At 33.8% G+C, this 22,537-nt stretch overlaps 1 protein-coding gene across 1 annotated transcript in view; it reads left to right on the forward strand.

Annotated features, from left to right (window-relative positions):
* LOC103579059 (probable G-protein coupled receptor Mth-like 1) overlaps positions 1–22,537 on the forward strand; it is a 214,261-nt gene that overhangs the window by 97,729 nt on the left and 93,995 nt on the right. Inside the window, exon 4 of the mRNA XM_014445134.2 lies at positions 5,725–5,803. Coding sequence (XP_014300620.1) covers positions 5,725–5,803 — 79 coding nt within the window. The remainder of the gene's footprint in view (positions 1–5,724; positions 5,804–22,537) is intronic.

The raw sequence follows: 22,537 nt of genomic DNA on the forward strand, positions 1-22,537 counted from the left end.
ATCTCGTCATCCACAATGTCAAGGTAGTGTTGAAGGCGCCAATCAAGGTGTTGAGAATATGCTTCACGCCTGGATGATTGATAATGAATCAATTTCTTGGGCGATAGGTTGTTATTTCGTTCAGTGGCAAAAGAATAATTCTTTGCATCGAGTAATTGGAAGAAGCCCGTTCAATGCAGTTTTTGGCAGTGACTTAAAAGTAGGTTTTGCTTCATCAAATCTCCCACAACACATGCTATCATCGTTAATTACCAAAGAGGATCTGGAAAAATTAAAAATGGTATCGAACTCGTCTGCCACTGCGTCCGAATCAAGTGATATGAATAATAATACACGTGTCAATGAGTCAATTAGTTCTACGGAAGCTGCGGAAGCTGTGACAACCGAAACCGAATCTGAGACAATTGAAACGCCGGAAATGTGTGTGACCTGCCAAGAATATTTCTCTAATGGCCAGAACGGCCATTGTCAAACTTGTTCTATGCTGATCCATTCGTCTTGCATGGAAAATGGATCGTGTTATTTCTGCAATAGGAGAGTAACTATTTATTCTAATCAAAATTAATCGTATAATAGTATGAAAAGCAAGCTGAAAGCATGGTAACAGTAATGAAAAAAATATTGCCAGATATAAATGTTGGTGATTGTGTACTCGTCAATGTCGATAAAGTTGACAGAAGTCCGGGAGACTCACAGAATATAGTCGCTGTAATTACCGATGTCAAAAACGGTGTTTATCAGATTGGAACAACTGCAGGGCTGATCAAATCGTGATTTAATAAGAGTGACCTAAATAAGCGTCGTCTACTTTTCTCAAAGTTGAATAAGTTGACTTAAATACATTAGTTTCAGTTCGGGAAGCAATGGCTGCACAATCCTTGTTTAAAGGATAAGGCTTTGTAGAATGTTCTTGTCAGCCTTCAAAAAATCAATGTCAAACTAACAGATGTCTGTGTTTTAAGTCTGAGCTTCAATACAATTCAAAGTGTCATAAAAGTGGGCCGTGTGCTAATAAATAAAATAAAGTAAATTGACAAAATAACATAGTTATTGATATGTATTTTAATGAACGTGTTCCTATTGATTACTTTTTAAATACGAATAAAAAAAGTTATTTATTAATTGATGTATTTTTTATTTACATAACATTTGACACTTTACAGGCATTAAGCGAACCATCAAACTATGAATTGCGCCCGATTGTGTAACTTAGTTTCAACCATGATATGCTAAAGTCGAGTTTCTGGAAGTGCTTAGGTTTTTCATGGAATGACGGATTTCGCGGAAAGACTACGACATATATATATATATATATATATATATATATATATATATATATACATATATATATATATATATGTAGCGTTGCTTCAATGAAATATGATCGATTAATTTTGGCAATCTACGTCAAACATCGATTTTTCCGTTTTCGGTCTTTACCTCATTCCTAGAGACACAATCAGTTATATCGCTGGACTGCATACACGCATCTAAGCATTTTCTATTGTATTCTTATTTTACTGTGTTACATTCGGTCGTTAAATAAAAATATTCATTTAACATAATTAGTTGGTTTAAATAATTTGTTTATTATATTTCACATTACCTTAATCACTTAATTATGTTGAATAAATATTTTGAAATTGAAACCATTTTTTCTCAATTTTTTTATTCTATCCAAACTTTCAAGATTATCAAATTATTGGAAATAGTCAAAACATAAAGTTGAAGGTCAAAAATTAAAGTTTATTACACAAGCTTTAAGATACATCTTACAGAAACTGTCTATGACTTTTAATTTAAAACTTATTTGAACTTTAACAGTGAATAAAAACTGATTTTTTCAAAAAATCCTGATAATTTTAATTGTTGAGCCCTTGGCAAGCTCAGTGCTAGGCCATTATTCTCCAGAATCTCCCTAATCAGTTGGCTAATCAGATAAATTTGTGGCTAAGTGCTGTACACTGGCGCCTTTCGCAGTAAATAGCAAACTTCGCTTAAGCATCTGTAGGGGAGAGTGGGGTCAATAGAACCAAAAATACTTTGACATTTTTTTTTTTTTTATATGAATAAAAGCAAAATGGTAAGTTTTTTTTTTACGAAATACTAATTTATTATATAGACTATCATTTCTCATAAGTACATAACTTAACAAATGATGAAAATTTTCAATAAATACGAAATTATACAACTGCATCAAATGGTTCAATCGTCCCCTTTACGGGGACAATTAAACCGAGAGTATTAGAAACACAAACAAATGATTTTAATAAATAATTTACTATTTATTACAGCTTAAAACTAAAATTACAATACTTCTCATAATATTTATTATTTTTTATAATATTATATGTTATAACAATTACTTTTCAAACTTCTAACAATATAATTATTTTTTTCTTGGTTAGTTTAGCTTTTTTTGACATTTAGTCAAGATGCGCGCGCATGTCTGATGCTCACAGTGTGATTCGTGTAGTTCAACCGTCCCCGAGAGTACTTGTTCAATTGACCCCATATGATTTTATTAAAATAATTAGTTTTGAAAAAAATTTGGGCGTCGGTTGGCCCTGCGGGCCAGCCTCAAAACTTCCCGCTGTTATCGAGCTCCTTAAGCTCGAAAACATTAGTGCGGATGTATTTCCGAGCTCGAAGAGCTCGAAAATGCTATTACATGCCGTTGTTTGTTTATTATCTTTTCAAGCTCTTACCAATTATGTTTTATGCTGAAGTTTAAAAATTTAAGAACCAAAAATCATTAATTAAGAAGCGGTTTTTAAAATTTAACTTCCGATTATGTTCAATAAAATCAGTGTATTGAGGCAGAAATCAATGTCAGGGATCAAAATCAAGATATTAATAAGTTTTAAGTTATGTCAGAAACGAAGAAATATGAAATATCCGAGAAAAATATTAAAAATTTCGTTTTTTTAATTTTTTTGTTGATAATATGATTTAAACTAAAGAACAAGTTAGATGACATTGAATGATGATCGAAAAAAACCATAAAAAGGAAGAGTTGGGATGATTTTACACATAGACATATTTTAATACATTATATTATGATTTATCCGAAAAAAATAACATAAAATATTATTTTTTTAATTTTTCAACGCCGATATCTTTTGAACTAATTAACCGATTTTGACGTTTAAGCTAGCAATCGGTGCGTTACATTGAATACTAGAGCTGATTGAAATTTGAAATTGATCGGTTCAGCTGTTTCGAAGATATTTGGAGAAACCCGTTTTTTACCATTTCTTTCTCCGATGATATCTCGCGAATGAATGAATCGATTTGGATGGTTGAGGCGACAATTGACACGTTTCATCAAATTTTAGAGCTGATTAGATTTTTGAGTCTATCGTTCCCGTCGTTTCTGAGAAATCACTAAAAAACTAAAAAAAAATTTTTTTTTTCGCAATTCGCAAATATTTTCGAGTCTACTTGATCAAATAATCTGAAATTTCCAGGAAAGTTGATGGCCAACAAGCTCTTTTGATTGCCACCTCAACCATCCACATTGATTCATTCGTTAAAAAGAGTTTACACACCCACACACTCACACACTCACACACACACACACACACACATATATATATATATATATACGTACACACACTCAGACATTATTCTGAAAATAGTTAGAATAGCTTCCTATGACTTCGAAACGTCGACATCTGATGAAAACTCGATTTTCGAAAATCGGGGTGAAAACAATAACTTCCCGAAATTAAATTTATCAAGTTTATGATTATCAGAACTAATTTGATATAAATAAATAAATGAAAAATATTTTCCTTAAGCGTAACATCTTTTATTTATAAAAAAAAATATAAATAAGTAAATAATTGCTCAAAATGTTAAAAAAATATTCGTATTTAAATATGAAAATCGAATTAACGTTTCATATGAAAGTTGTTGTTATGTTCTTTGATATATTTATTATTTTAATATTTTAAAAATATTTTTCATTATTGAGAAACATGATGACCCATAATTTAGTTAAAAAAAGAGTTAGTTTGTTTGATAATTAAAATCTTTTAGATGTAAAAATATTTAAAATAAAGTAGATTCACGCATGCGTGCGCATACGCGCCTTTGCGCAGACTGTGTGAGAATTTTTTTCTTCCTGAGAGCAATGATAGTGGCACGTTTCAATGTTGCCAGTTTGGGCTAGTTACCGCCAATTGGGCTATTTGAATTGTCAGTTGGCGGTCAAATTTTACTGTTGGCGGTTAATAGCCATTTGGGCTATTTTGAATTTGTAGGTATATGTGTTTTTTTTTTTTTTTTTTTTTTTAAATAAAGTCTTCTTTTTGGATCAAAAATCTATATTATGAAAAATTATTAATTTGCTTCATTCGTTATTTATGACAGTTGATTATTACTATTAAATATATTTCATCTTTCATGTTTGACGCGCTAAGACGAGCATGCATAACTATCATATGAGTGTGTGACACGAACAAAAAATGAATAATTATAATTATTTATATATAAGCATAATTTTATGCTAGATGTCTAAGGTAGGAAATCTGAAATAAACAATTTGAATGTGATAAAGCATACGAACTTTTAAAATAAAGTGTAAGGTCTACCAACCTATTCGCGATGTTTTAAACATTAAAATAATAATTAAATGGTAGTGATAGCTTAAGGAATGTTGATTCCAAGAAAAAAATTATTCAAGTGCGACAATTAACCATACAATAATTTGTTTTATAGTTGATTCAATGTAAAAAATCGGTCTGTCAGTTGACCCTGCGGGCCAGCCCCAAAACTTCCCGCTGCTTTTGAGCTCCTTAAGCTCGAAATCATTGTTGAGAATACATTTTCGAGCTCTTCGAGCTCGAAAATACTTTTGTATGCCTTTGTTTTAAAAAAATAACGTTTTTTACCATTTTTTCTACAATGATATCCCTCGAACGAATTCACCGATTGAGACGGTTGAGGTGGCAATCGACGCGTTTTATTAAGTTTAGGAGCTGATCAAATTTTAAAATTGATCAAGACAAGATATATCAAGACATTTTTGAGAAATATATTTAGATACATACATACATACATACATACATACATACATACATACATACATACATACATACATACATTCGGAAATATATACATACATACATACATTCGGACATACATACATACATACATACATTCGGACATACATATATACATACATACATACATACAAACATTCGGACATTCAGACATCATCTTGAATTTATTCGCAATAGCTTCCTAGAACTTCAAAACGTCGACATCTGTTGGAATTTCGATTTTCGCAAATCGGGGTGAAAACAATAACTTCTCGAAATTTTTGAAAATCATCGATTTTCTTAGCGGGAAGTTAAAAAAACGTTGATGTATTTTATATTTATAAATAATAATTTATAATAAAACTATCTTTATTTTTTAATTAATCACAATTTTTTTTGTTACTATATCATTGATAGTTCAATTTATTATGTAGTAAGAAAATTATTTAAAAATCTGGTCTTTTTATTTTCCTCCTCGATTGGGCTACTTCAACGCCGCTCATCGGCGGGTTTTAGAAAAATTTTTCTGGCAATACTGGCGCGTTTCACTAGAGTTCTGGAGGAACAATACAATTTGCTGAAGTAGAGATCATATTATTTCACTGTTATGTAAAGGTATTGCACTTATTATCGTATCAAGAATATTCTCTAATGATTGTTTATTGATTGTTCACAGCTATTCTGGCTCACTTTTTTTTCCTTGCTGCATTCTTCTGGCTGAACACAATGTGTTTCAACATCTGGTGGACTTTTCGGTGAGTCTTACTTGATGATAGTTAAGAATATATAAAAGTACATGTCTGAAATTCTTTTAAACGAATAATACATCACATGATCAAGTACCATAAAAATATTCAAATTAAGCACTGTATTATGGTAAATAGAATTAAAAAAATTTGACATTATTTTGGTTATTTATAACCATGGGCCTTGGTTACTGCGTGTCCAGAAAACCACGAACCACTGTTAAATTAATTTTCCCCAAATAAACTTATTTAATAAATGTTAATCAAGAATTTTAGTAACTGGTTCTGATGTCGGGAAAATATGTATCTCAGGAGTAGGTCAACTCGTCCGGCACCGGACACGCAGCTGAAAAAAAATAACTTATTCTATGTGACGCTGGTAATAAGAACAATTTGTTGATAGAGACTCCATTATATTTTATGAATTTTATTTAACCAAAATCCCCAAATGTACATACAAAATTTCCCCTTTTTATTTATAAAATTAATTAACCCGTCAAAAGAATAAATATATGTCCAGAGATGGATTTATAAATTATTGAAACGTGCAAAATTTATTAGACGTGGGATATAATAAAATTAAGGATTTATTTAAGATTACACTTCGTTGAAAAGAAAGAGAATTTCAGCATGTGTATCTATACAAAATTTACCGGAATTTATCAAAATTTTTGAGCATTTAAAAATTTGAGCGTTAAGGCGCGTACGATTCTTGAATTCAATCCGATGGATCACCGAACTCCTTATCCTCATCTTAAGCCAGTGGGTCTTTTTCGAATCCTGGTTTTGGTAAAACCAACTTCTCCAATGGTGCAACAAAAACGACCCGAGGGACAGCTACAGGTTGTGTCTCGGGTACGGCCACGGCAGGTACATGGGCGATAAATACTTCCTCTTCGGGATTAGCGTCGTCCAGGAACTCCATCAGGTCTCAACGAGTGCAGTTCGCCGCCTTGTTGACCTCCTTCGCAGAACAAAGACGTGGCGGTAAAGTATAGCTCGTCTGAACAAATCTATCCACAGCTGGACGACCGGACTGTTCGACTGCCTGACTTAAGGTGCAGCGTTTGGCCCAACGCCCGACACACTTTGGTCGCGGAGCTGACGCGACCACCAGATGGCATGGTACCGGCTCCCTTGATGACGATGGTGCCACTGGAACGGGTGCCAACGGAGGCACTGGTCGTAGCGTGGGTGAACGGCGAGCTGGTAGTAATGATACCCTCTTGCGAGCTGCTTCAGCCAAAAATGCATTCTTGCGCTCTCGTCGCATCCAGGTCTGATAGTGCGTCTCATCCCTGTACCTCCCAAGTTCGCGAGCCATCCGCTCACGAACTCTACGATCACTTTCTTCTCTCTGAAACAAAATTACACGTTTTTTATCAGCCTCTGACTGCGCCTGGGCAATTTTAAGTCCGGTACATACTAATTACCCAAAATTTTCCCGGTTACTGATTTTAGCTCAACAACTAAAGGGCTGATGATTTTATTAACAGTGGCTGGCCTTAAAAATTTACTAGCCAAACTAGAAGAATATTTTTCAGCTTTTTAGCTCAATTTTTCATTTGGGTAATGTACCGAGTCCCCCACTTGTAGTTTAGGTGGCTCTTTAAGTCCTTTGTCATGATATACAGCTTGTTTTTCACTCTCTTCCCGCATTATGTCCTCGATTTAATGACGTAATTGGTCAAGACGATTAATACGACTACGCCAGGAAGTATCATCAGAATCCAAGTCATTTATTTCAAGTCTAGCTACTTTATCCGATACCTGTGGTTCATTGCCGTGAACCAAATAGTATGGAGACATATGTAACGATGCGTGATAACTACTATTATAAGCGAGTTGGAATTCACCTAAATGTTCATCCCATGACGTTTGATCTTTTGAAATAAATGCCCATATCATTGGCTTAAGAGTACAGTTGATTCGTTCAACCGACTTGACCTGTGGATGCGCGATCGCAGTGAGAACGGATTTTACTCCCATTTTCTCTAGATATTCCTTGATAGATTGATTAATAAATTCTTTTCCATTATCGGATATTAAAAACAGAGAATATCCCCACGTGAGAAAACGTGACGCAAACGTTTCGTAGCATTTAACCCGGTCTGCTTACGCAGCCTTAAGACCTCAATAAAGCGCGTATATAGGTCTTATACAATCAAAACATACTGATAACCGACTTTTGATCGCCAAAATGGACCAGTCACATCGGCAGCAACTATGGCCCAGGGTTCAATCGGTTGTCGCGTGCGCATCGGCACCTGAGACGAGGTCTGTTTATATTTGACCTTCTTACACATCTCACAATCATCTACGTACTGGTCAATATCGCGGTACATACCGGGTCAATAGTAACGTGTACGTAACCGGTGATACATCTTATCGCGACCCTAATGCCCTACATCCGGTACATCATCATTTTCTTTCAAAATATCAGGAATCTCATTAACCGTAACGACCAATTTCCACGTGACTTGATCGTCAACGTATTCTTTTAAATGGTCAGGCTCTTAATACTCTAGTTTGTTATTTCTATTTATACGTCAATCAACAAAGTTTTCCGGATATTTTCGAACAATAGCTTTCTTTACATCATACCACGAGTGAACTTGGATATGTACGAAATCCACGCCTTTAGTTTAAATCTCGTCCAGGATTTTAGACCAATTCATAGGTTTCTGCTCCTCATATAGGTGCGACAAGGCATCTAGGCCTTCATTCTTGGGTCCACGACGATGTTCAATCGTTATCCAGTATATATATATTTTTTTTTGCCGGTAAACGTATGAAGCTATTTCATCGAAGTGTGATCCGTAAGTACGACAAACGGAAACTCTTCAAGATAACATCTTAGTTTCCTCACGACCCATAAGAGCGCCAAACACTCTTTCTCGGTCGTAGTGTAACGCGTTTCGGCATCCCGCAGTGGCCTACTCATACATATGATAAGGAACTCTTTCCCAGTTGGTTTCCTCGTTTTCCTTTCGAATCAAGAACGCGCCTAGACCCGTGTCACTCACGTCAGTGTACAAATAGTACGGAAGATCTGGCTGCGGTCCATCCAAAGGCTTAGCGTTAACGAGAGCTCGCTTAAGATCTTGGAAAGCTTTTTCTTCCTTGTCACCCCATTTCCAGTTAACAAGCCCGCAGAAACTGTGCACTTGCTTTCTGGATGTTGGACGGGGAAAATTCGCGATGGGTGCTATTTTTTCGGGATCAGGCGGTAGACCGTCTTTATCTACGATGAAGCCAAGAAATTTTACTTTCAATCTTGCGAATTTACATTTAATTGGATTTATTAATAATCCAGCCTCGCGGAATATTTCAAAGACAGGAGTTAAAATAGCTTTATATTCATTTTAGGTCTTGCTTATAATCACCCAGTCGTCCAGATAAGCAAAAACTTTTTCGATCTAAGACCTCGGTAAGTTTCTTTCATGTATTCTTTCATCTATTCACGAACCTCTCACGAAGCTTATCCATCGCTTTTTGAAACATTGACAGGGCTCCCGCGAGCCCATAAGACATGCGAACCCATTCAAATTGCCTCCTACCTTCTACGAAAAAGGCCGTGTGCGGAATTGACTCTGGTGCCATTAAAGCTTCGTGGAATGGTTCTCTGAGGTCCATAGTAATTATATATTTAGCAATATGTAAAGCACTTAAGATACAGAGCATATTCGGCAGAGGGTGAGCGGGTAAAATAGTATACTTGTTAATTGGTCGATAATCAACGCAAAACCGCCATTCACCTGAAGATTTGATCACCATAACCGGAGAACACAACCAGAAACTGTTACTAGGCCTAATATGACCTTTTTCGAGCAGCTCATCTATTTGTCTATTTAATTCAGCAGTTATTACGAGACTACGCCAATATGGGCGAAGCTCTATGGGTTTTATCCCTGACTGCAAAACGATTTCATGCTGCACGAGGTCAGTTAGACTTTGGTTTGGTAATTCCGCGAATTTAGACACCTCAAGTTTCAAGAATGCATCAAAATCTACCTGCTGATCAGAAGTTAATGTTTGGCAACGAGTTTGTTTATCGTTACAATTAATTAATTCAAAAGGATGACTTACATTAGTATCTCTAAATTGCCAAGTTCTAGTAGCACAATCAATTATCAACCCAAACTGAAAAGCAAAATCCATATCTAAGACTACTGAATGACTCAGGTCCTCTAAAATACTTAAATACTGTTCTCCGGCAACAGTACCGATCTGAACAATGAATGGAGCTCCACCATTAGTCTTACAATGAGTATGATTCGCGAGAAGAACGCCTCGACGGTTCGTATCGTCCGATCGCAATCGACTAGAACTAAGCTCACGTATTTGGTCATATACTCGCCGATTAATGTAGGGCCTCTACTTCCCGTATCAATAATACAGTTGATCTGCACCCCGAATATCCAAACAGACACTGGTATTCGTGCTGTAATAATAGGTGGTCCTGACCGTTACCAGGACAAAAATCTAGTTCGAGATGCAATACGATTAGTATTACGTGAGGGTAATATTTTACCTCTTAGTATACTCGGAATGAAACTTGGTTCTTCAATTTCATCCAAACCAATCGACACGATAAAATCACTATCCTCTAAAGTCTCAAAAATCATTTGATACACTCCATAAAAATTATTTCGGTCAAATTTCTCACAAATCTCTTCCGCTGGATTATCAAACTTTTGTAAATTTACCATGGGCTGTGCTTCTTCCTCCAAGCCTTCCCAGTGATAAATTTCGTCAGAGTTTAAAATAAATACATTAATTTCGTCATTATTTAAAATAGAAAAATTGTTGTTTAAAATAGAGAAGTTATCATTTAAAACAGATAAGTCATTAAAAATCGACAACCCGTTCACATTACCATATCAGTCACGAAATTGCATGATAGGATTTTCTTCAGCATAAACACACGAATTCTCTGGACCACAACCATTAATAATTACGGTATCATCATTCAAACAAATTAAATTCTCAACGACGCTATCTAACTTATTTTCAACTGCAACTAGGCTGCGTAGGTAAATTAAATCGACCTCAGTCCCAACTGTATTATCATTATCATCTGTAACGGAGCTAGCCAAACTCAATACTTGCTTTTCTAATACGATATCGCTTATTTGTTCACCACTGGTTGACAAAACGGAATTTAATTTATTACTAACAGTAGCTGATATACGATAAGCAGCTTACAAATCATATTAAATAATTATAAACATTAGTCTTAAATATTTTATTTTCGCTATCTATCTATCTATCGTCTATATAAATAAAAATCAATTGCTGTTCGTTAGTCTCGCTAAAACTCGAGGACGGCTGAACCGATATGGCTAATTTTGGTCTTGAATTATTTGTGGACGTCCAAAAAAGGTTTAAAAGGTGAATAAATATGAATTTAGTATAGTGCCGGAAAGTTCAACAGGTAGAGCACTCGGCGCGATACCGACATGGTCTGGGCTCGATTCCCAGTTCGGGCTACCTATATTTTTCTCAATTTATCTGTAAATTGTCTTATTGAGAAGGTTTGCATGTTTAGGTTTCCACTAAATTAAATTGGTTTTTTTATGGTGGAAACCAATTTAATATAGTGAAAACTCAAACATGCAAACCTTTTCAATAAGACAATTTATAGATACATTGTGAAAAATATTGGGGGCGTTCCATGCCAAATCGGATACCATTTAGCTTTTTCACTTTGGATTTTTTTGTAATTTTTTTAACTTTTAGTAAAGGTTAAAAGAGGCCTTCATGATTTTTTTCTAATTTTTTCCTCTGATCGTTTTCGAAATATTGAATTTAGAAAAAGGAAGAGATTTTCTTTCAAATGCCTGTAACTTTGCGAAATGTGGTCTAAACAAAATTTTCAGAGTCAAAAAAAGTTTGCTTTAGGTATCTTTTCGATAAAAAATATCAAAAAAAATTTTTTTGAACCACGCTTCTATTGAAATTTTAATTTTTAAGAATAAATTGTCGATTTACAAAAAACCCGTACTGATCGATTTTCTTTATAATTTTTCACAGCAAACTATGGCCTATTCTACTACTTTTCCAGCTATGCTCATAACGAAACAAAGATGGGATCTATTTTCTTTTAATTTTTTAAATTTCATATTCCAGTTTTTTTTTAAGAAAAGTATCTTAAAATAATAGCATGCTCAGGATTTACTGTTAATAATTATCTGACACACAACTATAATCAAAATTTTCTAATCTTATTTCCTCAGAAAAATTATTATTAATTAATTAATTATTATTATTATTATTAATTAAAATGATTATTTATTAATTAATTAGTAATGATTTTTCTGTGAAAGAAAATTACAAAATTTTGATGATAGTTGTGTGTCAGATAATTATTAACAGTAAATCCTGAGCATGTTTTTATTTTAAAACATTTTTCTTAAAAAAAAACTGGAATATGAAATTTAAAAAATTAAAAGGAAACAGGTCCCATCGTTGTTCCGTTATAAGCATAGCTGGAAAAGTTGTAGGATAGGCCACAGTTTGCTGTGAAAAATTATGAGGAAAATCGATCAGTGCGAGTTTTTTGTAAATCGACAATTTATACTTAAAAATTAAAATTTCAATAGAAGCATGGTTAAAAAATTTTTTTTTGATATTTTTAATCGAAAAGATACCTAAAGACAAACATTTTTTGACTCTTTGAAAATTTTGTTTAAACCACTTTTTGCAAAGTTACAGGCATTTGAAAGAAAAATCTCTTCCTTTTTCAAAATTCGATATTTCAAAAACGATTAGAGGAAAAAATTAGAAAAAAATCATGAAGGCCTCTTTCAACCTTTATTAAAAGTTAAGAAAGTTACAAAAAAATCCGAGGTTCAAAAGCTGAATGGTGTCTGATTCCGGGTGGAACGCCTCATAAATAACCCGAATTGAGAATCGAACCCAGATTATGACGGTATCGCGCCGAGTGCTCTACCATCTGAAATATCTGGCACTATACTATATTTCTTTTAATTTGATCTATAACTTATTGAGCCACACCGTCCGTCCTATGGTAGTACACGAATTTTATATAGTGGAAACCTAAGCATAGTTGATTTTTTTTTATTTTGCTCTAGAGTCGATTGAGGCAGTATGAAGTCTGCCGGGTCAGTTAGTAAAATATAAATAAAGTAAACAAAGTACATTTGCTAAAATGTTTAATAAAATTGATATTATCTCTGAAACAATAAATCAGACTCAATTTCTTCTTGAAACCTTTTTCATGGAAAATTATATGATCTTTAACATATATTCACAAATATTCACTGCCCATACAAAGTCGCCGAGCTTCAAAATTTTCCCATAGATCGGCCGATGCCTGGTTTGCAATGATTAGCCAATAAATGGCTAAGTATACTGGCCCGTGCATGGTGAATCATTAGCAGCCGCATTTTTGCTTATAAAAACGGCGCACAATTAACCACCATTCGTTGGCCAACGATTTGATCGAGTGATCTTGATACCAAGCTTTCGCCGATGATTGATTGCCGCGATTGGCCAATGTTTGCGACTGCCATGCTTGGCATACCGTTATCATCTAATATTTAGCCGATCTTCAGCTGATACTTAAAAATTGGCAGCCATTCACGATCCAGGAATGGGTCGATTCTTTTTTTTTGTATGGGTATACTCACTACAAAAAAATATTAAAAAACATTAGTATCTTTAATATAATGGCCATAATTTCGAAAAATTTCGATTTGACACTATTTCATTAGAGGACCTTTTTTGTAGAGAATCAAATTTTCAATAAGAAACATACTCACATTTCTATAATTCATCGTTACAAAGTATGGAAATGGCAAAAAAGTGAAATTCTTATATAAAGTCGTCATTATCTTAAAAACTAATAATTTTTCATAATTTTGTCAAAGGACCTTTTTTTGTAGAGAATCAAATTTCGTATCAAAATAAGTATCTAAATGAATTTTTTCCAACTTTGAACTATCACTTCATTTGGTGAGCTTAAGATATCTGCCTAAAATTTTTGTTTTCCGCACACTTTTTTAACTTCCCGCTAAGAAAATCGACGATTTTCAAAAATTTCGGGAAGTTATTGTTTTCACCCCGATTTTCGAAAATCGAGTTTTCATCAGATGTCAACGTTTTGAGGTCCTAGGAAGCTATTCTGACTATTATCAGAATTATGTCCGAGTGTGTGTGTGTGTGTGTGTGTGTGTGTGTGTGTGTGTGTGTGTGTGTGTGTGTGTGTGTGTGTGTGTATATATGTATGCAAACTCTTTGTAACTTTTGAACTAATGAATCGAATTGGATGGTTGAGGTGGCAATCGAAAGAGCTTGTTGGCCATCAACTTTTTTGAAAATTTCAGATTATTTGATGGAATAGACTCGAAAATATTTGCGAATTACGAAAAAAAATCTGGGCGTCGGTTGACCCTGCGGGCCAGCCCCAAAACTTCCCAGTGTTTCCGACCTCAAAAAGCTCGAAAACATTAGTGTAGATGCTATCACATGCAATTGTTTTTTTACGATCTTTTCAAGCTCTAACAAGTTACCTGTTATGCTGAAGTTTGAAAATTTAAGAATCGAAAATCATCAATGAAGCGGTTTTTAAAATTTAGTTCCTGATTATGTTCAGTAAAATAAGTGTATTGAGGCAGAAATCAATGTCGGGGATCAAAATCAAGATTTAAATAAGTTTTGACTCATGTAAGAAACAATAAAATATGAAATATACGATAAAAATATTAAAAACTACGTTTTATCGATTTTTTTGTTGATAATATGATTTAAACTAAAAACCAAGTTCGATGACATTATATGATCAACAGAAACCATAAAAAAGATGAGTTGGTATGATGTCAGGCACATTTTAGTACGTTATATTATGATTTATCCGGAAAAAATAATATAAAATGTTATTTTTTTAACATTTCAACGTCGATATCTTTTGAACTAATCAATCGATTTTGATAGTTGACGTGGCAATCAGCGCGTTTTATTGAATTCTAGAGCTGATTAAAATTTGAAATCGATCGCGTCAGTCGTTTCGAAAATATTTAGAAAAAACCGTTTTTCACCATTTCTTTCTCCCGCGATAACTCTCGAACGAATTATCTGATTTTGATGTTTGAAGTGGCAATCGACGCGTTTTATTGAATACTAGAGCTGATTAGATTTTGAAGTCGATCGTATAAGTCGTTTTTGAGAAATCAATAAAAAACTAAAAAAAAAATTTTTTTTTTGTCGTAATTCGCAAATATTTTCGAGTCTATTCGATCAAATAATCTGAAATTTTCAGGAAAGTTGATGGCCAACAAGCTCTTTCGATTGCCACCTCAACCGTCTAGATCGATTCATTAGTTCAAAAGTTACAAAGAGTTTACACACACACACACACACACACACACACACACACACACACACACACACACACACACACACACACACACACACACACACACACACACACACACACACACACACACACACACACACACACACACACACACACACACACACACACACACACACACACACACACACACACACACACACACACACACACACACACACACACACACACACACACACACACACACACACACACACACACACACACACACACACACACACACACACACACACACACACACACACACACACACACACACACACACACACACACACACACACACACACACACACACACACACACACACACACACACACACACACACACACACACACACACACACACACACACACACACACACACACACACACACACACACACACACACACACACACACACACACACACACACACACACACACACACACACACACACACACACACACACACACACACACACACACACACACACACACACACACACACACACACACACACACACACACACACACACACACACACACACACACACACACACACACACACACACACACACACACACACACACACACACACACACACACACACACACACACACACACACACACACACACACACACACACACACACACACACACACACACACACACACACACACACACACACACACACACACACACACACACACACACACACACACACACACACACACACACACACACACACACACACACACACACACACACACACACACACACACACACACACACACACACACACACACACACACACACACACACACACACACACACACACACACACACACACACACACACACACACACACACACACACACACACACACACACACACACACACACACACACACACACACACACACACACACACACACACACACACACACACACACACACACACACACACACACACACACACACACACACACACACACACACACACACACACACACACACACACACACACACACACACACACACACACACACACACACACACACACACACACACACACACACACACACACACACACACACACACACACACACACACACACACACACACACACACACACACACACACACACACACACACGGACATCATTCTGAAAATAGTCAGAATAGCTTCCTAGGACCTCAAAACGTCGACATCTGATGAAAACTCGATTTTCGAAAATCGGGGTGAAAACAATAACTTCCCGAAATTTTCGAAAATCGTCGATTTTCTTTGCGGGAAGTTAAAAAAAAAAATTTTTTTTAGTTCTTTATTGATTTCTCAAAAACGACTTATACGATCGACTTCAAAATCTAATCAGCTCTAGTACTCAATAAAACGCGTCGATTGCCACATCAAACATCAAAATCGGATAATTTGTTCGAGAGTTATTGTGGGAGAAAGAAATGGTGAAAAACGGTTTTTTCTAAATATTTTCGAAACGACTGACGCGATTGATTTCAAATTTGAATCAGCTCTAGAATTTAATAAAACGCGCCGATTGCCCTGTCAACTATCAAAATCGATTGATAAGTTCAAAAGATATCGGCGTTGAAAAGTTGAAAAAATAACATTTTATGTTATTTTTTCCGGATAAATCATAATATAACGTACCAAAATGTGCCTGATATCATACCAATTCATCTTTTTTATGGTTTTTTTTGATTATATAATGTCATCGAACTTGGTTTTTAGTTTAAATCATATTATCAACAAAAAAATAAAGAAAACGTAGTTTTTAATATTTTTATCGGATATTTCATATTTTATTGTTTCTTACATGAGTCAAAACTTACTTAAATTTTGATTTTGATCCCCGACATTGATTTCTGCCTCAATACACTTATTTTACTGAACATAATCAGGAACTAAATTTTAAAAACCGCTTCATTGATGATTTTCGATTCTTAAATTTTCAAACTTCAGCATAACAGGTAACTTGTTAGAGCTTGAAAAGATCTTAAAAAAACAATTGCATGTGATAGCATTTTTGAGCTCGAAGAGCTAGAAAATATATCTACATTAATGTTTTCGAGCTCTTTGAATAATTTGAATTAAAAAAAAACGGATTTTTGGCCCACCCTATTGCTGGTGGCACCGGTCGACGATGCATTACGGCTCTCTGGACTCGATGCTGGATCTTCCTCTCGTAAATATCCCACGTCCCTTGGATTGCCACTGGATCGTTGGTTGTGCAAACACCACCGCACTCACTCCACGCAATTAGTTTTATTTAACCAGATAAAAAAACGCAAACCCTTCTTATTTAAGAAATAGAATTACAATGAATAACACATTATAGTTCATAAATTTTTGTCAATTAACAAAAGAAAGTTTTAAAAGTATTTTTTGTAGATGTGAAAATTTGTGCGTCAAGGCGCGTACGATTCTTGAACTCAAGTGTCGGTCTCGGGTCAGCTCTCTGGGCCACCAACCTTCGTTGACTCCACCTAATTATGCGCAGTGACCGATTTGCGGCCACCTGCTGCACGAAATCACCCCTAGCTTCTAACGCAGAGACTCGACTGCACTTGATATATCAGAGTAGGGAGAACTAGAGAGATAAAGCACAAGAAGTGACAAAGTGGCGAGAGAGCCACACTCTCATGTCGTACGCTGCTGCCCAGTTACATATTAAAGCATTAAAAATTCTCGAACACGGTTGATTTTGCAAGCCAGCCTAAAAGTATCCTGCTCTCTTCAAGCTCAATATTTTTTCATATCTCTTGAACATCGTCGAAGTGAATTCGAATTCATTTTCAGATAAGTTTTCACTCCACAGTACTCCAAAAAAAATTTGGAAAATTGAAAAGTTCACGCCTCATAACGCTCATTTAATTTTGAATGGAAAATAAATTGTATTTCTGGATTATAGAGTAAACCTAAAAAAGAAATCATGCCACTGTTGATGTCAACATTTGACGTCGAAAAAATAGAAAGGAATTCAAAAAGAGATGTGCAAAAAAGCCGTCTAAGTGCAGCACCGGTAAAAGATCCATAACAAAATATATCTATATGTAGCGTAATTGAAACTATATTTAAATTCAAATATAGTTTCACTTCCGGCAGGTAGAGGCAAGCACCTACTGAGGCCTCGACTACAAATTTAAACCTGGACATGCGCAGTGCGGCGCATGTGCATCTACTTTTTCCTGCCTCGTGTCGAGAAGACGGCCGCTATTATCGTGCGCAAACATACATTCAAGTAAAAACACGTGTTTTATTTTCATCTAATTTTTTTGCACTCATCTCAAATAAATAATTTAAAGTAATTGATTAAACATCTTCAGTGATCATCAAGCTTTATAAAAATATAATTATTTTTATAATTGCTAGCCGTAGAGCTCAGTGATTAATTATTTACAAACTCAACAATTCAAGTGATCGACGACCACGTTTTCTCAAGAGGTTATTCATAAGGGAGACATCACAGGTGCCTTTTTATTAAATAATTAATTATCACCAGTGCTCAATTAAAATAAAAGACTCAATATTACGATTAATTAATTATCATTATGCTCAATATTTTAATTCAGCTAAAAGTAAATTCTTGCTCGGTAGCCTCTGCAATCATGCTATCACGCGTTCATAAAATAAATTCAATTCAGTGCAATTTATTATAAACTCATTCAAATCAATTAAATTAAGTGATTAGTAATATTCTAACTCATTGAACTCCAATATTTATGCATTTTGTGCTATTAGTAAATAAGTGTTTAATTATTAACTTCGCTCGGTAACCTCTGATTTCATATTACTTTTTATCATGACAATTTTACAATCAAATCAGTGTTCAACTTAATTCAAATCAATTACTTCAATTATTTAAATCAACTACTCGAACTCACTTTGATAATTTGCATTCAATTAATTATGTATTCATGAGCTCAGACAGTTAACAGTATTAATAAATTGAATCAACGATTTAATTTTGTAACCCAGTGATATTATGTGCTGTGACAAATAAAAATATTGTTATATTTTTCATTATGCGTGTTTTTCCAACATCCCAACCATCAACCAGTCCTGGCATGTATTTATTTAATTATTATTACAACACTATACCTAGAGAGGAAGGTATGACAGGCCTAGACTTGGGCCAATTCTGGAGGACCCTCAGCCAAGCTTGTAAACCAGTCTTGACCAAGCCTTGGTAGAAGTCTGGAAGGATTATTTCGGGCCAAGCCTGGTTGCCAGACCTGGCCTATAATTCGATGCCAGACCTGGCCCATACATCGACGAAACAAATAAATTCAATTAACAAAATTTTGGCGACGGTTGGCCTAAGGCCAGCCCCAAAACTTCCCGCAATTTTCGAGCTCAAGGAGCTCGAAAACATTAGTGTGATTACATTTTCAAGCTCATCAAGCTCGAAAATACTTTTACATGCAATTATTTTTTATGAGCTTTTTAAGTTCTAACAAGCTATGTTTCATGTTAAAATTTAAAAATTTAAAAATCAGAAATCAGAAAATTATGTTCAATAAAATAAATGTATTGAGGCAGAAATAAATATCAGGGATCAAAATCAAAATATTAATAAGTTTTGAGTTATGTCAGAAACAATGAAATATAAAATATCCGAGATAAAAATGAAACGGTGTATTTTAAATTATTAACTTTCCGCTGAGAAAATTGATGATTTTCAAAAATTCCGGACAGTTATTATTTTCACCCCGATTTTCGAAAATCGAGTTCTCATCAGATTTTGACGTTTTGAGGTCTTAGGAATCGATTCTGACTATTTTCAGAATAATGCCCGAGTGTATGTATGTGCGTGTGTGCGTGCGTGCATGTGTGAGTTTTTCGTGTGTATGTATATGTGTGTCCGGTCTATAACTTTTTAACTAATGAACCGATTTGAATGGTTCTTATATATATATATATTCGGGTGGGTCAAAAAAATCAACTATTTTTTTTTTTTACAAAATATATATATATATATTTTCATTCATACAAATTTTTTTTTTATCTAAAAATCAATGCTATCGCTAGTACATATATAGTATTTTTGTCAATGTTACTCAAATGATATTTTCTCTAGCTATTTGTATCTGAAAATTGCACAGAATAACCTACGAAAAATAATCAGTTAGACAATTGGCTAATTAGAACGTCGATATACGATATAACGCGCCGTTCTCCAACGATAGCGTCCAGAATTCTACGACGATTTTAATTGAACTTAGTATACTTATTCTATTGACGATTACCTTGGATGTGTTCGAAAATGGGCCAATTCGGCCAATAAGTTTAGAAGTTATGGTTAATTGAAATTTTGTAAAATTTTCAAAAAAAAAATTTATTTGCTGATTTAACTGGATATAACTTCTAAACGGGAAGAAATGGCTCATTTTCGTTCATTCTATCTGAAAGCTCGTTCGATTGCCTTTAATTTTCACTGTACAGCTCATTGATTTGACAATTTTTTTTAATAGATAAATGGTTTGAACAATTCATAAATATTGTAAAAACTAATTTTATGCAGGTTGTCACTTTGAATGTGGTTACAATTTCAAAACGATCACCTTGAAACTTCGTATACGTATTTTGTGGGCAATTATCGTGATAGAGTTTGAAAATGAGCTCAATCAGTCGATTAGTTTAGAAGTTATAGTAAATTCAGTAGTTATACCTAATTTAGGAAGTTATAGCAGTTCAAAATTTTCAAAATGTGCAAAATTCATATTTCTACTTATTCTATCTTCAATATTTTTTTAATATGATAACTTATCGACTTTCTACAAAATCCATCTAAAAGCTCTTTAAATAAGATTTAATTTTCATGCCTATATATATGCCTAGACCAATGAAATTAAATTAAATTACTTATTGCACAACTTATTTGCGAAGCAATGAGACGTGTTCTACTAACGCTTTTTCGATCCGAGCTGATTCACTCACGTAGAAAACATTTTACACTCGTTCAAATATACTCAACAAGATTTAAATTCATACCATTTGAAAGATAATTTATTAACGAATAGAACAAATACAATTTCAAGTTTCTTTTTTTAAAAATAATGATTGAAAAAAAAAAAAAAATATAAACAAATTCTATGATGTCCGTCAGTATGTACGGATGTTGGTAAACACATTAACTAATAAAATACACAACCGATTGATAGTTTTTTTTTTTATTACACTTTAATTCTTAAACAGAATAACCCTTATGAAAATCACTATTCAAAACTTTTTGGTTTCATTAAAATTAATATAAATCAAAAACTAACAATTCACGAAAAAATATAGCGGCCATATTTGTTTTTTATTATCATTATTATTATCTAGCATATTGGAGCGTCATTTATCGACCGCCTTTTTAAATTTTTTTTATACTCCAATTTCAAATTATTTTTCAACGTGTAACGGTGAGAGTGAAACTGTTTGTTTTATTATTATTATTTTTTTTTCTATCTTTTATTAATATATTTGATTTTATTTTTATTAGAAGAATTATTATTATTATTATTTTTTTTTTTTTTAATTTAATGTTTTTTTTTTTAATCGATACTAAAAAAAATTTTTTTTCATTTGCAATTAAAAGTCAAAAAAGCTTTCTTTTTTTTTTTTTAATTGTAATTACTAAAGAAAAGTACGAGCTGGAAGCTAATAATTCATAAAAAATTTTGCTGCCTTTTTTTTTTTCACAACTATTTTTTTGCTTTATATTTTATTTATTATTATTATTTTATTATTATTATTATTAAATCTATACAGTCTGTCCTAAACTTCCCTAATAGCCACTTTAGCTTGACATTGATTGTAATTTGATGTTGAAATAACCTGAAATTCGCTGCCCGAATTTGCGGACAATTTGACAGCAAAAGTTGAAAAGAAAAGTTAGCGGTTAATTTTTCCTCAATGTAGAAGTAAATCTTTACTAGAAAAAAAAACCGGTAATGTTCATTTTTACCATTACAGAAGGTAAACAAACTTATGCATAAAATTGTCTAAAATTTTTATAAAGTAAACTTTTGCTATAGCAAACTGTGCTATTAGGGTAGTCATATTGGATTTTCATTGAAGATTATGCTTTAATTTTTTTAATAATCAGCGTATTGATTTTCAATGTAAAATTAATAAATTTTATTAAAATTCCCCGACAAATTTTTTTAAACAATTGATTTTTGAAATTTATTGGCTGCGTTCATAACTACCGTGGCACTAACTTCAAATAAAAGTATATAAATACTAATTTATTATTATTATAATTTCTTAGCAGCTCACAGAATATTGAGCTCACCTTTCTTTGATGGTGATTCATGTGAAGTTATACGTATAATTGAAACAAGAATCGGTTTACTTTTTAATCG

Source organism: Microplitis demolitor, chromosome 5 (assembly GCF_026212275.2).
Source record: "Microplitis demolitor isolate Queensland-Clemson2020A chromosome 5, iyMicDemo2.1a, whole genome shotgun sequence".
NCBI classification, from domain to species: Eukaryota; Metazoa; Arthropoda; class Insecta; order Hymenoptera; family Braconidae; genus Microplitis; species Microplitis demolitor.